At 25.8% G+C, this 21,726-nt stretch overlaps 3 protein-coding genes across 4 annotated transcripts in view; all 3 read right to left on the reverse strand.

Annotated features, from left to right (window-relative positions):
* The window catches only part of LOC127285511 (galactosylgalactosylxylosylprotein 3-beta-glucuronosyltransferase P), a 44,056-nt gene extending 39,591 nt beyond the window's left edge, over positions 1 to 4,465 (reverse strand). The window contains exon 1 of one of the 2 annotated variants that reach the window (XM_051311574.1): positions 4,252 to 4,465. The gene's annotated coding sequence lies outside the window, so the exon portion shown is untranslated. The remainder of the gene's footprint in view (positions 1 to 4,251) is intronic. The other variant, XM_051311575.1, reaches the window with a different exon arrangement.
* A 4,817-nt stretch (positions 4,466 to 9,282) lies between these two features.
* On the reverse strand, positions 9,283 to 11,293 carry LOC127285512 (uncharacterized). The gene is made up of 4 exons (XM_051311576.1): positions 11,136 to 11,293; positions 10,802 to 10,976; positions 10,093 to 10,248; positions 9,283 to 9,915 (listed from the first exon to the last, which is right to left on the reverse strand). The coding sequence occupies exons 2-4, from the start codon at positions 10,911 to 10,913 to the stop codon at positions 9,338 to 9,340; spliced, it is 846 nt and encodes a 281-aa protein (XP_051167533.1). The 5' UTR covers positions 10,914 to 10,976; positions 11,136 to 11,293; the 3' UTR covers positions 9,283 to 9,337.
* Positions 11,294 to 11,891: 598 nt separating this feature from the next.
* The window catches only part of LOC127285506 (excitatory amino acid transporter 1-like), a 29,742-nt gene continuing 19,907 nt past the window's right edge, over positions 11,892 to 21,726 (reverse strand). The window contains exons 5-8 of the mRNA XM_051311563.1: positions 21,498 to 21,681; positions 20,942 to 21,370; positions 20,574 to 20,708; positions 11,892 to 19,065 (exon numbers count right to left, since the gene is read on the reverse strand). Of these exons, the coding sequence (XP_051167520.1) occupies positions 18,927 to 19,065; positions 20,574 to 20,708; positions 20,942 to 21,370; positions 21,498 to 21,681 (887 nt within the window). The 3' untranslated portion in view covers positions 11,892 to 18,926. The remainder of the gene's footprint in view (positions 19,066 to 20,573; positions 20,709 to 20,941; positions 21,371 to 21,497; positions 21,682 to 21,726) is intronic.

A 21,726-nucleotide genomic window follows, 5' to 3' on the forward strand; every position in this document is an offset into this window, starting at 1 on the left:
ATTTATTACCAAATAACAAATTTTAATTGTAATTCCCGGAAAAATTACCGATAGTGACTACCGGTAGTAACGAAAAAATTACCGGTACTAACTACCGGTTGTAACGAAAAAATGATCGGTAGTGCCTACCGGTAATACCGGAAAAATTATCGGTAGTGGCTACCAGTAGTCCTGGAAAAATTACCGATAGTGCCTACCGGTAGTGGCTACCGATAGACTAGGAAAAATTATCGGTAGTGAATATTCCGGTAGCGGGAGCGGTTATGACTACCGGTAGTCACTACCGGGAACTTTTCCCCTTTGGGTAATTGAATTAAAATTATATATATCGTAATAATATTATTCGTAAGACATTTTTGACTATATTAAAATTAAAATTTTTTAAAATTGTATATCGTTTTTGTAAAGTGGAGTACATGTATATATAGGAATATTTTTGATGCAGAGGAGAGTTCAATTGAAAGTTTTCGCCTACTGCATTACCCCTTTATACTTATACCAGTTTTGCTTCCAGTGCCAAGTATAAGTTGGCACAAGAAATTTCAGCACTCGACCTGTACTTAATTCAACTTGCAACCGGGCACAGAGAGAGAGAGAGAGAGAGAAAGAGAATGTTCAACTTACAAGTTCACAACTTTTGCTAGGCGACAGTTCGCATCTTTGCTTAAATTAATAGTGAGTGCACCGGATATAAGTAAACAGACCGATCTGAATAGGCAAATATGGTGAAGCAAATTAGAATTCAGGAGTAACTTACGTTTCAATAATATAACTATATTGCAAACCCCTAACGATTAATGCTCATGATTTTCTAAATTTTAACTTAGAAATTTGCTAACAGAAAAATAAAAAGTAGTCAGCATCCCATTATAATGCGCGAGAAATCCATTTAATGTGTCCGTGTGTTTAGAGCAAAAAAAAAAAAAAAAAGTTCCAAATGTTCCTTTTAAAGGATTTTTAAGAGAGATTTTGATAGATAGAGAATTTTTTTAATTATTCATAAAAAGTATAAAAATAATACTGAAATTTGAATGAAAAAAAAATTCATTTTTTCCAAAAAAAATTAAAACATAACGTAAGGTAAATGATAGTATGATTAATTATACACTTCGTTTATATATTTAAGGTTCAGGGTTCGATTCCCCTTTGGAATTTTTTTTTAATATTTTCATCTCTTTGTCATAAATATGTGAAAAATTTTGATCAAAAATCGGTAAAATTAATAAAAAAAAAAATATAATTTCCAATGAAAGAAATTTCATTTAACCATTATTTTTTTCTAATAAAGTTTGGTTAAAATAAGATTTTCTTTTCACTATGTTGAAAAGTTTGTAACGCATTTTTTTTCGAAACTTTGAAAAAGATATTTTTAATTTAACTTCATTGTTGCTTTTTTGTTTCATTAAAATGAAAATCTTTCCGCACTAGAGTGAAAAAAATATTTTTTATTTGAGTTTGATAATGGAAAAATGTATATATATATATATATATAAAAGTAGAAAAAGAGATTTTTTCTAAGGCGCACGCAAAGACGATCAAACAAAGAAAAGTCTCATTATTTCCGATTCACATTACTAGTTCAGAAGGGCCTTCTCTCATTACAGAAAGTAAAGTTTCTTAGAATCTGCAACCTGACGCTCAATCTCGGTAGTTTTCCGAACTCTGTTAACAGAAATGGTGGCCAGCCGTTTGGAACTTTGCTTGTTAGCTACTTTAGAAACTTGCGAATTAAAAGAAAACAAAGATATTGTCCTGCACGAGACAGTTTCTTTTTTTTTTAATCCAACAGAATTAACTTTTTGAAATCGATCACAGATCTATTTTTTTAATTTCGCACTTTTTACAATATTTACATAAACAAAAAATTGATTTAAAAAACAAAATAAAAAAAAATAATAATTGTAATTATTTTTGTTTCTATATTTTTCAAAAAAAAAAAAAATTTATTTCATTTTTGTTATTACTTAATTGTAAATAATAATTTTCTTTACCATATTTCTCGTATTTTCTGAAAAATGTTTGAGCGACTATTTCATCATATTTTATACATAATGAAATTAAAAAATTACCCAGTTTCATAGAATTAGCGTGTAGGGGGCTTGTACTAATTAAAACTCGAAAAAATTCCATACGATGGTTTATAGCAGAATTTCAGTTTGCAAAAAAAGGGGATGGGGAAAAGTTTCATCCCTTTAACTTTGACAGAAATTTTTCCACTTTTACGCTCTAAAAACTCGGAAAAATGTAAAACTCCTCAACGAGACCGTCAATTTTTACTTATGCGATGGAAAAAAAAAGTTTAAACTACATTTATTGTATTATATTTAGAGGAATAAAAGGAAGTCAATGTATATACTTTTTTTTTTTTTATTGATTAATATTCAAACTCTGCATTCAATATCATATATAATTAAATTATTAGCGATTATTACTTTTATAAATATAGCCGTGACCCATTTTAATTGTTATCATTTATTCCAATCGTTGACATTATTCATAAACGCAAATTGACAATTTGTTAAATTAAAAAAAAAAGAATTGTTATAAATACTGAAATTTCCCTTCCTATTAATTATTTAATTCTTTCTCTAATAAATTAACGTCAAATTTTTTTTTAAATTATAAATTTGAAATTGAAATTTTTTTTTTTATTACAGTAATTACTTTTATTTCTATTTTTTATTTCGTGTTATTATTATCATTGTATGTGCCTCGGTTTACTGAAAGAAATCTTCAATAAAGTAGAAAGAAAAGTTGAAATCAAATTCGAGGGAAAAAAGAAAATATTAAAATAGAAGAGATAAAAGAGATATAAGCGAGAAAACTCCATTGTAGAGTAATAACTTTTCCGGTCTCTATTTCTTTCTGACTTCTCGGGAACATAAAGGAAAAAGGGTGTGGACGTCGACACATAATGTAACGAAGAAAAATTGAATCTGTGTCAGGTATGAAAAGATGAAGAAAATATAAACGTTTTTTTTTTTTTCTTTTATCGGAAATAATTGTCATCTTTCAATAATGGCATATTTGAATTGAATATATAATTATAATAATGATAATGGGTAGAATGATAATTTAATTAACTCGATAATTTATTTTTTACAATTACTTCAATTTTTTTAAAATGAATATAAATTATTTAAAAATTAATTTTAATTATTTTTTTTTTGCAGAGTCAAGGATCACCCAACCTTCTAAAAGTTGCTTAACCCCGACGATTGCAAGCCAGAACGTTTATTACTCGAGCTATTTCATCAATATGGTAAGTACAATAAGAATTATCCTAATTTTTTATCCTTTCTTTTTCTGTGTATTAACAAATTCTATTTATATTTTAGTTCAGTCAAAATTTAATTTGTTTTCATTTAATTTATCGCAGATTTAATTTGTAAGTAATTAAATTAGTTTAACTTTATTTAAAATATGTATTTTCTGTCGCCCTGATAACAGATCTTTAATTATTGCTTTTAAATAATTAATCATAAACAAAACTGTTATTAAATATTAATATATATATATATATATATATATATATATATATATATATATATATATATATATCGATTTCAAATTATAAATTTGGTTTATTTCTCGGTATTAATTCTCGAGAAAAGTGTAGCGTTATGATATTTGATATATTATAAAATAATAATAATAATAATTATTATTATTTGATATTGAATTAATTTAAATTAAATTTTTTAATTAATTTATTTCTTTTGCAATATAACAGTAACAATTTATAAGTTACATATATTACTTGCTTTTATTTAAAATTTCATATATTAACTTTCATTCTTCATTGAGCAAATATTTTTTCTTTGCAAATATTTACCTTGTAAAACGGATTCATTCTCTCAAATATTTGCTTTTTGTGATTGATAAAATAGAATAGCATTTGTTTCTTTAAATTGTCGAAAATATTTATATTAAAAATTTCTAAGAATTTGATGAATTTTTCAAATAGTAATGTAAACAAAATATTATTTAACATAAAATTTTTTATTTTGAGAAAAATTAAGAAATTTTTGATAATTTACTAGACGACAATTATTTTTTATTAAAATTTATTTGGTTTCACAAACTTTTTATCTCAAGGATAATAATAATAATAGACTACTGCAAAGTTTCATATATATATTACTAATCCAATATATATATTCATTTTGTGTGCAAAGAGAACTATTACCGACTGAGTTTGTTTGAATGAAAAATAAATAACAAGCGTGGAAATTTTTCATAAATACTCACCATTTCTGTTTGTTTTTTTTTTTTTTGAGAAATTTTGTAAATGTTAGATAATAACAGGTGTAAAAGTTGCGAGCAAAAAAAAAATAAAAAAATTATCACATTCTCTAGTTAGAAAATCTGAAGCCACTATTTTTAATGTATATAAAAGGTATGCATGTTACCGCAGAACCTCAATTTCGCGCATGTTTCCTGCATTCTATACTGCACAACTGATGCGGTTCCGCAAGTAGGCGAGGTGAAACTAACAGTTAAGGGCTGAAGCCAAGGTGGTGAATTGCTATTCAAGCGGGGGGGTAGAACAAGGGGGGAAACAAGAAACACGCTTAAAGCTAAGAGCCAATTTTCAATCTAATTTCAGATAAATGCCTTCTGTTTTATTATTCCTTTTTTGAATGTTATTATTCATCATTATCGTAATCTAATATAAAACTCCATCATTCATAAGAAAATTTATATGTTTATTGACATTGTGTAATTAATTTTATTTGTGTATATATCTAAAGAAAAAGTTGAAATCAAAATTTTTATTAAAATTTTAGCAAATATATAGATCAAAGGCTGTTGTGGTTCTATTAAAAAGAGGGTCTTACATTTTTGTTTAGGTTAATAAAAATAAGACTGGTTATTTTCCCAAGAATTTATTAGGAAAAATTCTACGAAACTAGATCGCAAATTTTGCCAAATTAGGTCACGAATTCACGAAATTAGATCATGAATTCCGCGAAACACGATCGCATATTTCGCGAAACCAGATCCCGAATTCCACGAAACTAGATCGCGGATGTCTCGAAATTAGATAACGGATTCCGCGAAACTAGATCACGTATTCGCGAAATTTTTTCACAGATTCCGCGAAACTAGTTCGCGCATATCGCGAAATTAGATCACGCATTCCGCGAAACTAGATCACTGAGTCTGCGAAACTAGGTCGGGAATTTAGCGAAACTAGATCACGGATTCGTAAAATTAATTCACGGATTTCGCGAAATTGGATCACGTATTCCGCGAAACTAGATCACGGATTCTGCGAAACGACTTTACGAATTGTCATAACGTGATCGCGTATACCGCGAAAGAGGATCACAGATTTCGTGAAATTAGATTATAGATTCGCAAAACTATGTCGCGGATTGCGTAACAGAAGATCACAGATTCGCGAAAATAGATTGCGGATTTCGCGAAATTGGATCACGTATTCCGCGAAACTAGATCACGGATTCTGCGAAACTACTTTACAAATTCTCGTAACGTGATCGCGTATACCGCGAAACACGATCGCATATTTCGCGAAACCAGATCCCGAATTCCACGAAACTAGATCGCGGATGTCTCGAAATTAGATAACGGATTCCTCGAAACTAGATCACGTATTCGCGAAATTTTTTCACAGATTCCGCGAAACTAGTTCGCGCATATCGTGAAATTAGATAACGCATTCCGCGAAACTAGATCACTGAGTCTGCGAAAGTAGGTCGGGAATTTAGCGAAACTAGGTCACGGATTCGTAAAATTAATTCACGAATTTCGCGAAATTGGATCACGTATTCCGCGAAACTAGATCACGGATTCTGCGAAACTACTTTACGAATTCTCATAACGTGATTGCGTATACAGCGAAACAGGATCACAGATTTCGTGAAATTAGGTTATAGATTCGCAAAACTATGTCTCGGATTGCGTAACAATAGATCACAGATTCGCAAAAATAGATTGCGGATTTCGCGGAATTAAATCACGGATTCCGCAACACTAGATCACTGATATCGAGTAATTAGATCACGGATTCTGGGATACTAGATCACGGAATCTGCGAAACTAGGTCGTTGATTCCGCGAAACTAGATCACGGATTCGTAAAATTAGTTCATGGATTTCGCGAAATTGGATCACATATTCCGCGAAACTGGATCACGGATTCTGCGAAACTAGATCACGAATTCGCGTAACTTGATCGCGTATTCCGCGAAACAGGATCACAGATTTTGTGAAATTAGATTATAGATTCGCAAAACTATGTCGCAGATTGCATAACAATAGATCACAGATTCGCGAAAATAGATCGCGGATTTCGCGAAATTAGATCACTGTTATCGAGAAATTAGATCACGGATTCTGGGATACTAGATCGTGGAACCCGCGAAACTAGGTCGTTGATTTCGCAAAACTAGATCACGGATTCTTAAGATTAGTTCACGGATTTCGCGAAATTGGATCACGTATTCTGCGAAACTAGATCACGAATTCGCGTAACTTGATCGCGTATTCCGCGAAACAGGATCACAGATTTTGTAAAATTATATTATAGATTCGCAAAACTATGTCGCGGATTGCGTAACAATAGATCACAGATTCGCGAAAATAGATCGCGGATTTCGCGAAATTAAATCACGGATTCCGCGAAACTAGATAATTGATATCGAGAAATTAGATCACGGAATCTGTGAAACTAGGTCGTTGATTTCGCGAAACTAGATCACGGATTCTTAAGATTAGTTCACGGATTTCGCGAAATTGGATCACATATTCCGCGAAACTAGATCACGGATTCACGTAACTTGATCGCGTATTCCGCGAAACAAGATCGCAGATTTTGAGAAATTAGATTATAGAATCACAGATTCACGAAACTAGATGGCGGATTTCGCGAAATTAAATCACTGGTTCCGCGAATCTAGATCGCTGGTATAGAGAAATTAGATCACGGATACTGGGATACTAGATCGCGGAATCCGCAAAAATTAGTTTACGGGCAGGGTTGCAACGCTTTCTGGAAATCAGGAAAAATCAGAGCACTTATTTGTTCGAGAGAAATCGTATCAACTTTGGTCCATCCTATCTTAGATGCTGTTGGTCCTATCGAAATGAACTCTACACATTTTTCGTAGATAACTATTTAGGGATAACTCTTTTGCTATGTCCGAGAATTTATCTCGAAAATTTAAAATTTCAAAAATTGTTATCCACTTTGGTCTATTTTAGGCTGGAAGATAATAATCTTATCAAAAAGTGCTTCACGGAGAAAAAAGATATTGTTGCGATAACAATTTTTGGATTGTTGTTGACAGATTTGTTGTTGCTACAATTCGGAATGTTGAAATGACAATTCGGATTGTTGTCAATACAAATGTGTCTTGTTTTAACGATTATACGAATTTGCTACGTTTAACTTGTTCAGTCTGCAAATCCGTACTGTTATAGTAACAAACTTCTGGTAGCGCATCATGCGATTGCTGATGGAACAATTCGGATTTGTTGAGCTGACAGGTTTACTGCTCAATGTCACGTGTTCATCTTTACTTGCGCGTCGGTCTCGCGATTAGGGCACTTGTGCCTCTCTATTTATTTATTTATTTTAACTTAAGTTTTTATTATATAGTGAAGTGAAAATGCTCCCAGGAGAGGAGACAAAAGTGCGGGAATTGTTGTTAAAATGGGGACTTGATGAGAAGACTGTGTCTGATTTTATTGGTACGTGTCTAAATAGTGTTAAATATAACCAAGTATAGACTTCATTGTGATACTCGGCTGTAATTCTTAATTTTTAATACTTAATGTACTAAAATAATGTTTTATAATTGTAAAGAAAAAAGTTTTAATAAATTTTGTACTTAATTATCAATTAATTTTATTATTTCTAAAAAAATATTAATTAAGGTGAGAAAAATTTTTTTGATCAACGCTTTGTTAGTACAACAAATTATTTTGTCAAACTAACAATCCAGGTATATTGCTGAAAACAATTCTGCTTGTTCACCGAACAAATCGGAATAGTTTTTATAACAATCTCGCTTTAACAAATTTTTTTTGTCTCCACAACAAATAGATTTGCTAGTTCTATATTAGCAAACTGGAATTGTTGTGCGGACTTAATTTTTAGTTGTCACAACAATCCTTTTTTCTCCGTGTTCATAAAATGTTTTGTAGAACACAATCTTGGAATAGAAGGATAAATGATATAGAGTGTATTCAATTACAGAAAGTATTGGTTTAAAAACAGTTTATTTAATTGAAATAAAAATTATTTTTTCACTATATTTAGATTTTTTCTTCATACAGGGGATGAGAGAATCGGAGGGCTTTAAAAATAACGTATCTTTCAATTAATATTCTTCAGTGACCGCTATTTCAAAGTGAATAGTTTTTATGGGTCGAATTTGATAAAAATACATTTACCAGACCTTCACCTTTTATTTGGACTGCAATCATCAGGAAAACATGAGTGGTTTATATTCTATCGTTCGATTTTATTCTCTTTTTAGTAAATTATTCGACAAGTCATTTGATCAACGATCGATTGTTTCAATTTACTGAAGCAATTTCATGTTTAGTTTGTAAAATTTTGATTGAATATTTTCTATTATTTATCAGATGGTAATTTATCATATGTGAAAAAAAAATATTTACATAAAAGTAATTAACTTTGAAAGCAATTATAATAAATATATTTAAAATCCGTCAACAAAATTTTTTGTTTATTTTTAAATTTATTTAAAATGTGGGATTTTGTTTTTAAATATCCACTTTTGAATGTGTCTAATTTAACTGATTTTTGAAAATTATAATTTATTTATAATAGAATATTTAAAGAAAGAATTGTTAATGAATAATTTTTTAAAAGGATTTTTTTTTGAAATTGAAACGTTTGGATAAATAAATTTTTGAAACAATTGTGAAAATTGTTATTTTTCTTAAATTATATATTTTTAGAATTTAAATTTTTGTTGCAACTATAAATTTTTAAATTCGTACGAGTTTCCTAGTTTATCGACTATTTCGAAAATATTTTTATCTGTTACTTGGCGCTCTCTGGTATGAATTTCATGAATCAGATAAAATTTATTTTGTTGGTATTCAAGGAAATGTCCCTTCAAATAATTGAAATTAAATCAATTGATATAATAATTTTATAAAAATTTGGCTAATTATTGAATTTTTTACTTCTTTGTTACTGAATTTAAATTTCAGATTTAGCAAAAGAAAAAAAAAATGGAAAGGAAAGAAAGGAATACTTTTTTCTGAATTTAAACACGAATTTCATTATTATGATTTATCGAGATTTTTTTTTATACACTTATAGGAATATATAATTACTTAAATTTCAAAGGAACGGAAATACCAGCGAGGCATTTCTCTAACAATTCATTTCTAAGTTCATCACGAAAAGTTTGTTGATTGTTTATAAAGTTTAACCATACGCCAATCATCTCGAGCATGTACCATGGTTTAATGTTGGATTCAGCATCGTCTTCATTATCATCTCGACTTTCAAATTCTTGAAAATCTTCTTCACTGTCAAAAGCAATTGGACATGGTAGTTTCTCTAGACTTGCAATTTTGAATAAATCTTGTAAAATTATTCTATTTGCCAAAATAATATGACGAATAATTATTGAATCACAAGACTCTAATAATTTATTGAAACGATCATCAGGTTTTACTCGTAGTAATATATTGAGATAGATTTTTTGTTTTGTAATGTCGGATTTTTCATATTGTCGATTTTTCAAATTTACACGAATATATTCATGCATTGAGTATAGAGAATCAAATGGTACAATTTTGACAAAACCATCAAAATTTCGTCGATATTCTTTGACATTTTTTAGAACAATATCGTCGTCGTCGTCGTCAGATTCTTGGGAAACTAATCTTAAAGCACGAGCCACTGAAAGTAGATAAAAATATATATATATTTCATTAATTTTCTTTAAAATTTAAAAATTTGAAAAATAATTTTTTGCCTATATTTTTGTTTATAATTTTTTTTTTCAATTCCAATTGCAATTAATTTTTCAAAAAAAAAATCTCGTTTTCATTGAAGAATAATTAAAATATAATTTACCATCATTAAGTGATTGTGAGACGTCGCAATTTTTTTGAATTTCATCATTTGTTTCTTCAGATTCACTTTCCGAATCCGTAACATCATTTTCTGGGTCCATTCTTAATGAATTTGATTCATTTAACGAATTGTTGTTCTTTAATTCTGTTCTTATTACTTAAAAAAATAAATTAATTAATTAATTAATCACTTGATAAATATAAATTTTTTTTATAAAATATATAAAAACAGTTTAAAAAAAATATGAAAAATTTTACTATAGAAAATAATTAGATGATTAATGCACACTAAAAACTTATTCTTAATTAAAAATCTAAATAATAGCTTGAGATTTAATATATTGACATGCTCAAACTCAAATATACTTTTATTAGTAATCTGACTTCTAATTTTAGTTGGCATCGTGACAATACAAGTGCCAAAACTGTCCCAAGTGAATTTCTGACTCAATTGATTCAATGTCAAGTGGTGATCGAACATGAAATTGCGTCTTAATGAATAATTGACTAATCAAATTTTATTTTAAAAACTTTTTACATATTAGAAATTTATTTAGTTAATAAATTTCTATTTTTTTTATTAATTTGAAAAATTTTATTATTTTTAAACTACAATTATTTTTTATCAATATTTTTTTTCAAATTTAATTTTTTAATTTTTTTTTTTTATCAAAATGAAAAAATTGCATAAAAAAATGAAATTTTTTTACCTTGTTCACATATTTCATCATCGTCCTCTTCCTCTTGAATGGGATTTTTGAAAAAAGGTGATTTTCTAAATTCCTCGTGCATCACTCGATTTGGTATCACGTCTGTGGCCATTTTGGCCTCTGTTGATTTTATCTGTACAGTTAACAGCTTGAAAAATTATGAAAACACCCCACACTGAAAAATATTGAACTATTTATAAAATTTTCATTTTTTTTTTTAAGACACACACTTTGAACAGTATTATGTAATATATATATATATATTTTTTTGCAATTTTCTTTGAAAAAAAATTTTATTATTTCTTCTGAATGAAAAAAAAAAACTGTCACTCACATTGAAAAAATAAATGCGAAGCAATGCTTCCGTTCTGATGGCTCAAATGACAATTCATTAACACTAAGAGTTAAAAATAATTATAAATTCATGAGCACAATATCAACAATATATAACGTTAGTTTTTTTTATAAATAATACTGAATCTCTTTTTTCTCTTTATAGGTCCACTTTTTTTTTGCCAAAAAAATAAATAAAATAAAAAAAAAATGAATTTGAAAAATATTTTTTTATGGGCAAAAATTTTCTCACTTTTTTCAAATTCTTTTCTTTCTAAGTAAAAGTTGTGTAATTATTTTAATTATATTACGAAAAATAAAAATTGATTTTGTAATTTACTTTATGTAATTTTTTTAAACTTTTTTCAGATGTCCACTTTTAGATGGAAAACTGAAGCTGAAGGAGATCTTTCAATAGCTGAGACGCAGTTTAATGTAAGTTTTTCTCTGAATTTTTATTTAATATTTTTAATATCAATATAAAATTAGGAGCAAACTATTAAAAATAATACCTTCTCATATATAATGAGAATGTAAAAATTAAATATTTATAAATAATAATAACTATATTATTATAATTAATGTAATATAAATTATTATAATAATATATTTTTCATAAATTGTTATAATATTATATAATATAATATTATATAATTATATTACATTAAAAATATTTATACAAAAATATTTGATTTAGTTATTTTATAATTTGAAATAACTTAAATCACAGTTAACTATTTAAAAATTTCAAAAATAATGAATTGTTTAAATATCTTTATTCCGGTCAATCAGTTGGTTACAGTTAATTGGTACAACGACTTTCCATGTAATATTTCATTTTTTTTTTAACGTCTTAGATATACAAGTGGCAAGATGATTACGCGTCGCCATTGTTTGTTTTACGGTCATATAACACATTTGCTACATATTTTGTTAAAACTGATTATATTTAACAATTACCAACTGTACATTAATTCATTATGTTAATACATATGTCGATAATAATCTAAATTAGGGATCGCATTTTATTTTTCTATTTTGACAAAAATCTTTTTTTTTTTTTTTTTTTGACATTTCTATAGTATACATAGCAAGAAGCAAAAATTATGGCGTATTCGGTACTCGATATGAATGCAAGTTAATTATATATATATATTAATTTATATTATAAATAAGTTAACTTATTTATTATTCAAAAGTTAAATTTATCGAAAGTTAATATAACTTTCATTTATTTATTGTACCAAATAAAATTATAATTTAATAATCAATTAATTAAACTAAATAATCAATTTTCCTTTATTAATTAATTATATTTATATTTCTTTATTAATTTATAAATAATTTATTGAATTTTATTTGGCACTGTTTACTTGAAAATAAAAAGAATTATTAAGTTAGCTTAACAAAATAATTAGTTAATTAAAATAATTATAAACTTATTTTTTTATTGTTACTTTGTGTCATTTTAGGGAAAAAAATTTTCTCAGTAATACAAAATTTAGATAGAAATAGATGATTTGGATTTTGATGATAAGTGCGATTAATATAGAGATTAATAATTATTATCTTCATAAACATTAAAAAATAAAAAAAAATCCTTTTCAGTAAAAAAAAAAGAAGACAGCTTGGTGTAAAAATATTTTTTTTTCACTTTTCCCTCTTAATAGAAAATTTTAATTATAAATTATTTACCAATTAATTACATATTTATTAAAAATTAAAAAAAAAGAAATTAATTCCATTTGAAAAATTGTGTAATATTAGCAACAGTAGTAAAAGTCAGTTATAGCCAGACAAAAAGTTGAAAGTTATTTTTTTTTTTTTTATTTGTTGTAGTAAAATTGATATACAGTTATAAAAAAAATATTTCCGAATTCATGTAAATTTTGTTTCAGTAGTAAATTTTCTAGACAGAATTTTTGTAATTAGGACAACAGTAGTAAAAGTCAGTTACATTCGGACAGAATTTTTATGATTTGAAAATATTGAAAAAAGTAGTAATAGTCAATTGTAGGCAGACAATTTTTTTTAAAATTATATATAATTAAAGTGTTAGTAGTAAAGCAAAGTTTTAGTCAGACGGATAGTTAGTAATTTTGACCAAAAGTAGGAAAAGTCAATAACTTTCAAACTATTTCAATTATTTTGGAAAATTCGAGATCAGTAGTAAAAGCCAGTCTTAGGCATAATAAAAAATTCTTGAAAATTAGAATTCAGTAGTAAAGGACAGTCTTAGTCAGATATAATAAAAAATTGTCGAAAATTAAAAATAAGTAGTAAACGTCAGTTTTGGTCAAACAGAATGCAATTTTGAAATATGTAATAAAAATATGTGTCAAACAATCTAAATTCTTGTAAATTAGAAATAAGTAGTACAAAACAGTTACAGTCAGACATTTTAATAAAATTATATAATTTCGATAATAGTAGTTAAAGTCAATTTTAGACAGACATTAAAAATTGTCTAAATTTTTTTTTTAAAATCGGTATTAGTAGTAAAAGACAGTTACAGCCAGACACAATGTAATAATAATAAAATAATATTAGTGTAGTTTCTTATAGAATTGAAAATCAGTAGTAAGAAAATGAAAATGAAAAAATTAAAAAATCAGTTTTAGTTAGACAAGAGCTATAAAATTTGGATAATTTCGTATTAATTAGAAAAATTAATGAGAGAGAAAAGCTCATAAATAAGTATTTTTCCATCAAACTGCATTTTTAAAATTTCTCCAAACGCCTGATAAAAAGATCGCTTTGCAATCGTATTATTTCTTTTTTTAATAATAATTTTTTTTACGTATTATATCGAACTATCCATTCTATATATGTTTTTTGTTTTAAAGTACATTAGTACGTTATTCCATCAGTCACGTCTCAGACGTGATTTTACAAGTCAATAAATATTTTTAAAAATCTTTTTAGGAAATATAATCTCATAGACGATTAATCGACTATGTATCTAGTATTGTCAAGGAATTTTTTTATTTATTTATTTTATTAAACTTTTGATAATTTGATATTTTTAGACGAAAGGACAGAAGCCATATTATCATAAAGAAAAATCATTGATTTTTCATTAGTTTTTTTTTCATTTATTTTTATATTTTTTCTTATTATAATTTTTCTTCCTATGGCCTCTTTGAAAATTCGTCTTTATACTTTCGGTTCAACTTTTCTTTTTGTATACTGTATATTTTTTTTGATAATATACTGTATACTATTTTTAACTATATATTTGTATATTTTTAATATACTGCTTATTTTTGTATAATAATAATAATAATACATTATATATAATGTTTATATTACATATATATTATCTATAAACTATTTCTCAAACTAATTTTTTTTCTTTCTAAAATGCATTTAACTTTCAAGGAAAAATCTTTTTTCATTACTATCAATTTGTTGTTTTTGCAGAATTACTGATATGTAAAACAATATGTAGATATTTTTTTTTTCGTAATGGACAATATTGTTTAACGAGAGTTAGGTTGAAATTCGACAAGAACACGTTTTTTTTTTTTTTTTGAATACATATAAGTATATTAAATATTACATTTATTATCAATATTATTATAACTATTACTTTCATTATTTTTTGGTAACTTTCCTTATCGATTGAAATTGATAATCGATAGGAGAGCTTTTCTTGGCAAGGATATAGTTTATTTTCTTCTCTTTTTTTTAAAGTCTTCAAAACAGAATATAAAAAAATTATTGTACATTCACCTAAAATGAGATAATTAATTTTTTCTAAATATTATATATATATATATATAGACATTTTTAAAATTTGAATAAATATTTTTGTAAAATTTTCCTTTTTATTAAAATTTTGATAAAATTATATTTATAGAAAAGTTTGAATGTTTTTTTTTACTGAATTACTCTATAAATTTGTTTTTCAATTTGAATTAGTGACTGTGTTTTTGCTATGAATTAGTTAATTAGTGGCTTTTATTGTCGAATTGAATGAAATATTTATTTTACATTTTAGATTGCAATTAATAATATTAAGTATTATCGAATGGTGATTAAATTTTGAATTAAAAGAAAACAAAAATTTTTTTTTTTTTTGAGGCCTAAGGTGAAAAATTTTAATTAAATTTGAAAAAAAAAAACTTTTTTTTTCGATATGAAACGTTTAATATCGATATGGTAAATATTACGTTATTAAATATTACCTAGTTTTATAATCTAAAAATTAGGGCCTGTTTTTATTTTTTTTTTTTTTGTATATGACTATGAAACTTATACATAGATTTGCTTGTACACTATATGTACACTGAAAACACATTGGCAATAATTGAGTAGCAAAGGTACCCTAAGTAGCCTTACAAAACTGAAAATGTTAGAAAAAAAATTCTCAGCACCTGAATCTCAAAGTAGATAAACACATTAGTGCGAGCATTCATAAAAATGTTTTTCTATTTTTTTTTTACGAAAAAAAAATTTTTCTTTACTTTTACTATTTTTCATTTCAAATTACTATATAATTATAAATTTTTTAAAATAGAAATAAAATTTATTTAACATAGAAAAATTTTTTTTTTTAAATTGTATTATTTTTATTATGATTATTTTTTTTATTTTTATTAATGAATTTTATGTGATGCTCACACTAGTCTTTAATCTTCTTTTATTAGTAAAACGGATAAAAACTAAAATATTTGCAATGTCTTTGAGCTTCTTATTTATTTTTTTTTTTTGTTATATGGCACTATTTTCTATTTAATTGTGAATTTGGTTCCTTCGTTGTATATACAATACACATTTTACTTTCTGTTTGATTGTGTGCGGTGGTGCTTTCATTTTGGCCCAGGTACGATTAATTAGATCCTCCATTGTCGACTAAACTCCTCTCGGTCAAATTCAATCAATATTCTGACCACGACACGAATATACAATAGATTAATTGTTCTCTCTCTCTCTCTCTCTCTCTGATGTCAGGTTCATCAATTACCACAAAACTCCCAAATGTCTCTAACAATTAAAAGACTTTTGTAACTCTTTTATATATAAAAAAAGCGTTTCTATTTTACCACCTTTATTTATAAATTATACGATTGAGACACAAAAAATTCATTTTTTAAAAATAAATTTTTTTTTTGGTTTTCCTAATTTGGACTTAAATATATTTTTTTTGTAATGAAATATTTAATTAATTTTGCAATTGAATGGTTTCAATTAATAATTTTCAAATTTAATTAAAGTTCTATTGTATAAATAATGAAAATTTTGTTTTATTATTGCTTATTTAAACATAATTCAATATTAGATTTAGTTACATTTTTTATTTATTTAAAAGTCTCTTAAAATTATTTTATTTATTTATTAAACTATTAATATATAAATAAATAATTGCGAGAATAATCCGTGTCTCGAGCATTAAATTGTCATGTGGTGTTGCTTTTTTCTCATTGTCAACAAGGATTCACAAAATTTGATTTTTTTTTTTTTTTTTTTAGGTAACTGCAACAATATTTGTTTCTAAATTTAATTTGATATGAATTTTTAAATTAAAAAACCATATTAACAACTTTTCCATCTTATTAATTATAAATGATTAAATTATATTAAATTATTAATATACTGAAAAAAATTTATTTGATTCAAATAATTAGATATATATATATACTTGTTCTTCAAATAAATATTTAGCAAATAATTTTTGAAACCAAATAATTGAATTAAATAAACTGTAATACCAATAATTTCTATATTTGAAACAAATAACATTTAATTGACTCAAATAACAATTATTTGGTTCAAGTAAATATTTATTTTAGTCAAGTAACCGATTATTTGAATCAAAGAAATTTTTTCTTCATCGGTATTTTCACACTGAGAAATGTTTTATTTCTTATATATTTCTTATATATTTATTTATTTAAATAAAATTTATTTTAATCTATTAAAAATATATTTATCTCAAAGTCTAATAACTTTTTATTTGTTTGAAATAAAAAATTTTATTTAGCACAAATAAAATTTTATTTGTCGCAAATAAAATTTTTACTTAATTAATTTGAAAAAGAAAAAGACAAACAGGATGGAATAAAGTTTTTTAAAAATTGTTGAGCGCAGTTACCTAAAATTATAAGGAAAAATGAATCATTAATAATAAAAAAAAAAAAAATTGAGAATTATTACTCAAAAATTTGCAAATGTAACAATCGTTTTTTTTCTTAATGTACAGTACTTGCATTCGTAAGTATTTTCTCACATTAACATTACATAGACTATATCTTAGGGACAAAATTTATTATCTCTATAATATATATATATATATTATATAGTTTCTATTTGAATCTTTTATGCTTTGTGTGATCTAAATCATTACAACAATGACTGATACCTAGAAGACAATAACGAGTACATGTACAATGAGAGAGTTGGCTAGAACACTTAATAGTTTTTTTGTTTCGCGTTTTATTTTCATATTTTTTTGTTTTTGTTTTTTTTTCAGTTTTAGTTTAATAAAGAGATTATTTTTTTAGTGGCTAATGAGCAAATAATTGCTCATACATTTATATCACTATATTCGATATTTCGAGCGAGTATCGAAAACTCGTGACGACTAACGAAGTATAATATTTATGTATACGAGTACTTTGGCAGCGATCTTTCTGTTCGTTTACAATATTTTTTTTTTTTCTTTTTTTTTTTTTGATATAATCATCATTGTTCCATTTATTTATTTGAGCTAATGCAATTATATAATTCGACAGGGAAAAATTTATGGTTTTGCAATTTTTTTTTTTTTTCTATAATTTTTTTCTTTTTTCGAAGTTTCGTATCAAACTGTGGTGCACATTTTTAGAAAATTTTTTATTAAATTTAATATATATAAAGCCTATCACAAGTCACTTTCATGAATTAAGATAAATAATTATTTAGAAGAATAAATCATCTAATTTATTTATTAAAATTATTTTTTTTTTTTAACAAAAATTTCAAATTATCTTAATTATAAAAATAATATTAATTTTCTTAAAGAATTTAAAAAATTTTCTTGATTATGGAAATGACTTTAGACGCAATTTATATTAAATTAAAGAAAAATTTTAGTGTATGTTTAAATAAAATTCGCTCATTTCAAAAATGAAGTACTCTTAGAATTGAGTATTATTATTATTATTTTTTTTTTATTGTCTGTGCAGACTTTTGATTTTCAATGTACTTGAACACTCGAGTAATTATTATATATAATGAGCTAAGAATTTTCTTCTCTCTTGCACATTATTATATTATATCATGGATTATTGTTCGTGTTTTTTTTTTCGTTTTTAAATTATAAAATTAAATTAATCGTTAATTTCTTTTTCTTTTTAAATAAATTCGATATTAGGAAAATACGTAAAGCCATCTTGTACCGGCCAAGAAGGAATAAAATACACATCTATTTTGTTTAATTAAACGTATTTTGTAAAGTCGCCCCAACAACAAAATAATTTATTATCCAATAAGAAAATAGTTTGTGCAGTAGTATGTCCTCAAAATAAAGCTCTTTTTTTTTGTTTTTTGCTTATTATTTTTTTTTTTTTTTGTAAGTTGACGGAACTAAAAATTATCACATAAATCTTTGCGCGCATATACAATTTGATATGCTTCTCTTATAATATTCATGTTCCGAAAGATTAATGATTCTGATTTTCTTTTTTTTTCTTTTTTGCGTTTCTCATAAAACATTGCCGAATATCCAAAATTTGAATATTATTAAGCGAAAATGTGTGTCGAACACGCAAGGCGTTATAATCGCGGATTTAATTTTTTCTCAGTAAGCTCATATCGAAGTGGCATGATGATCGGATGTCATTTTATCCACTCGTGGTAATGCAGCTAATTCATTTCTACTTAAATGATTCACTATTCCTGCTCCTAATGAATCACCGAGTACATTTACAGTCGTTCTACATCGGTCTCTGAAAATGAGATTTTTTATTTAATCATTTTTTTCAATTGTTATAAAATTTTTAAACAATTATATATAAAAAAAAATGTTGTCCCTTTAAGAATTATTTTTTTTTTTTTCATTAGTAGTAAAAGACAGTTTCAGTCAAACAAAATGTTGGTAATTTTAACGAAAGTGGTATAAAATCAGATACAATTTTAATGAATTGGTATAATTTTGGTAACAGTAGTAAAAGTTTTTTTTTTTTGACAGACTTTCAAAAGTGTTGAATTCTAGAAGTTAGTAGTAAAAGACAGTTGTAGTCAGACATAATTTTTGGCGAAAGTAGTAACAGTCAGTTTAAGTCAGACTTTATAAATTACCGTAAATTAAAAATAAGTAGTAAAGACAGTTACAGTCAGACAAAAGTTTTTAATTATGACAAAAGTGGTAAAAGTCAGTATTGGTCAGACTATCTATTCTAAAAATTAGAAATTAGTAAGAAAGAAAATTAGTACGTAATGTCCAATTTTATCGAAAGTAGAAAAATTATTTATTAGTCAGATTTTAAAAATTAATACAAATTAAAAATTCAGTAGTAAATTATAATTTTAGACGCGATATTTTATCAAAAAGTAGCAAAAATAAGAAGTCAGTCAAGACTTTTAAATTCTTTCATACCAGAAATCAGTAGTTTCTCTACATTTTTACAAATTGGAAATTAGTATTAAAAGACTGGTTAGACAAAATTTTAATGATGTCATGTAATTTTGGTGCAATTTTTTTTTGTTTTCAATTCTGTAACAGTAGTAAAAGGCAGAATGTTTGTAATTTTGTCAAAAAGTAGTAAAAGTCGATGAGAGTCAGACATAGTTAATTCTTGAGAATCTGAAATTAGTGGTAAAATACAATTTTAGTCAGACGTAATTAATATTATTCAAATTGGAAATCAGTGGTAAAGGGCATTAGCAGTCAGACAAAAACGTTGCAATTTTGACGAAAGTAGTAAAATGCAATATCAGTCAGACGTTAAAAATGTTTGTAAATTTTAATTCAGTAGTTAGAGTCAGTTCCAGTCAGACAGAATTTTTGGTAATTTTTGGCGAAAGTAGTAAAAGACATTTTAAGTCAGACCATCTAAATTCTTGTAAACTAAAATTCAGTAGTACAAGACAGTTTTAGTAAGACACAAAATTTTTTTTCTCAAAAATTAATATCTGTAATAGAGGAGTAGAATTTCAATCAAACATAAAAATTGTAATGTTGACAACAAAAATTATTAATTTTAGTCATTTGTAAATTGTTTCAAAGTAAAAATTAGTAGTTAAAGGTCAGTATTAGTCAGGCATAATTTTACTTTAATTTTTATATTATTTTTTTATCAGTAATAGAAGGCTGATTATTTTAAATTAAAAGATTAGCTGAAAAAATATAATTTTCAAGATCAAAAAATTGTATTTCCAATTTGGTTGCAATCGTTTTTTAATTAGTGTAAAATTAAAGAAAATTAGATTTTTTTTTTTTTTGCAAATTACTTACAATAGCCAATCAACGGCTAAAATTGTGGCAACATTTTTAGCATCAATTCCTACTGTATCCAATACCATAACCATTGTTACCAATCCCGCCTGCGGGATTCCTGCTGCACCAATACTCGCAGCAGTTGCAGTGATACTGTAAATAGAAAAAAAAATAATTTTTTTTTTCCAATTATACTTTATTTTCATTAACAAAAATTCAATTTAAACCTTTTTATCTGAATTTTTTGCGAAATATATTTTTTTAAATTTCGTAAATTATAAAATCGATTTTAGAATTCCATATAAAACTGATATAGGGAATATATATAATTATAGAGAGAATAGAAATTTCCAGTGAATTTTGAATTATATTTGCCATGCACTCACCTAACAGCCACAATTTGACCGAGGCTCAAATCCTGTTTAAGCGTTTGCGAAATGAAGATAGCAGCCACAGCCTCATATAGAGCAGTACCGTCCATATTGATCGTTGCTCCTATCGGCATTACAAAACGCGTAACTCTCGAGTCAATTCCATTTCTATCCTCTAGGCAACCAATTGCAACTGGAAGTGTTGCTGAACTCGATGATGTTCCAAATGCCGTTACTAATGCTTGCGCCATATTTGATACATAAATCAATGGATTTCTTTTTGTTAGCATAAAAAATATTGTCGGCAATATTACAAATCCATGAATGCATAATCCAATTAAAACAGTTATAAAATACATTCCCAATTGTCGCACTGTTGTTTCAATTGATTCAATTTCAATTATTCTTGCAGCTACTAGAAAAAGTACTCCCAATGGAGATAACCTGAAATTTATATATATATATATATATATATATATATATATATATATATATATATATTTTTTTATTATTGGTTTAAAATTTTTTTTGTAAAATATAAAAATTTGTAAATAGAAAAATTGTTTCTCACCAAACGACCCAGTTTGTTATAATCATCATAGCTGATGAAAGAGCTTCGAAAAAGTATAACAATGGCTTTCCGGGATCACCCATTTTACCTAAAGTTATGCCTAGAATTGCCGAAAATACGACAAGGCCCAAAATATTTGTCCCATTCGCTGACTCATCTTTTAGCGTCCACGTAAATTTATCAGCTAAAAATAATATTTACAATTACAAAATGGACTTTTAATTTTTAA

The sequence above is a fragment of the Leptopilina boulardi genome, unplaced genomic scaffold, assembly GCF_019393585.1.
Source record: "Leptopilina boulardi isolate dan_hultmark-lab unplaced genomic scaffold, ZJU_Lbou_2.1 LbouV2_333, whole genome shotgun sequence".
NCBI classification, from domain to species: Eukaryota; Metazoa; Arthropoda; class Insecta; order Hymenoptera; family Figitidae; genus Leptopilina; species Leptopilina boulardi.

Coding starts and splice junctions, on each gene's coding strand:
- LOC127285512 (XM_051311576.1), bottom strand. CDS start 10,913: ATGGCCACAGACGTGATACCAAATCGAGTGATGCACGAGGAATTTAGA. Junction 10,249..10,801: donor TGATGAAATATGTGAACAAG/GTAAAAAAATTT, acceptor TATTTTTTTAAG/TAATAAGAACAGAATTAAAG. Junction 9,916..10,092: donor CTCACAATCACTTAATGATG/GTAAATTATATT, acceptor ATCTACTTTCAG/TGGCTCGTGCTTTAAGATTA.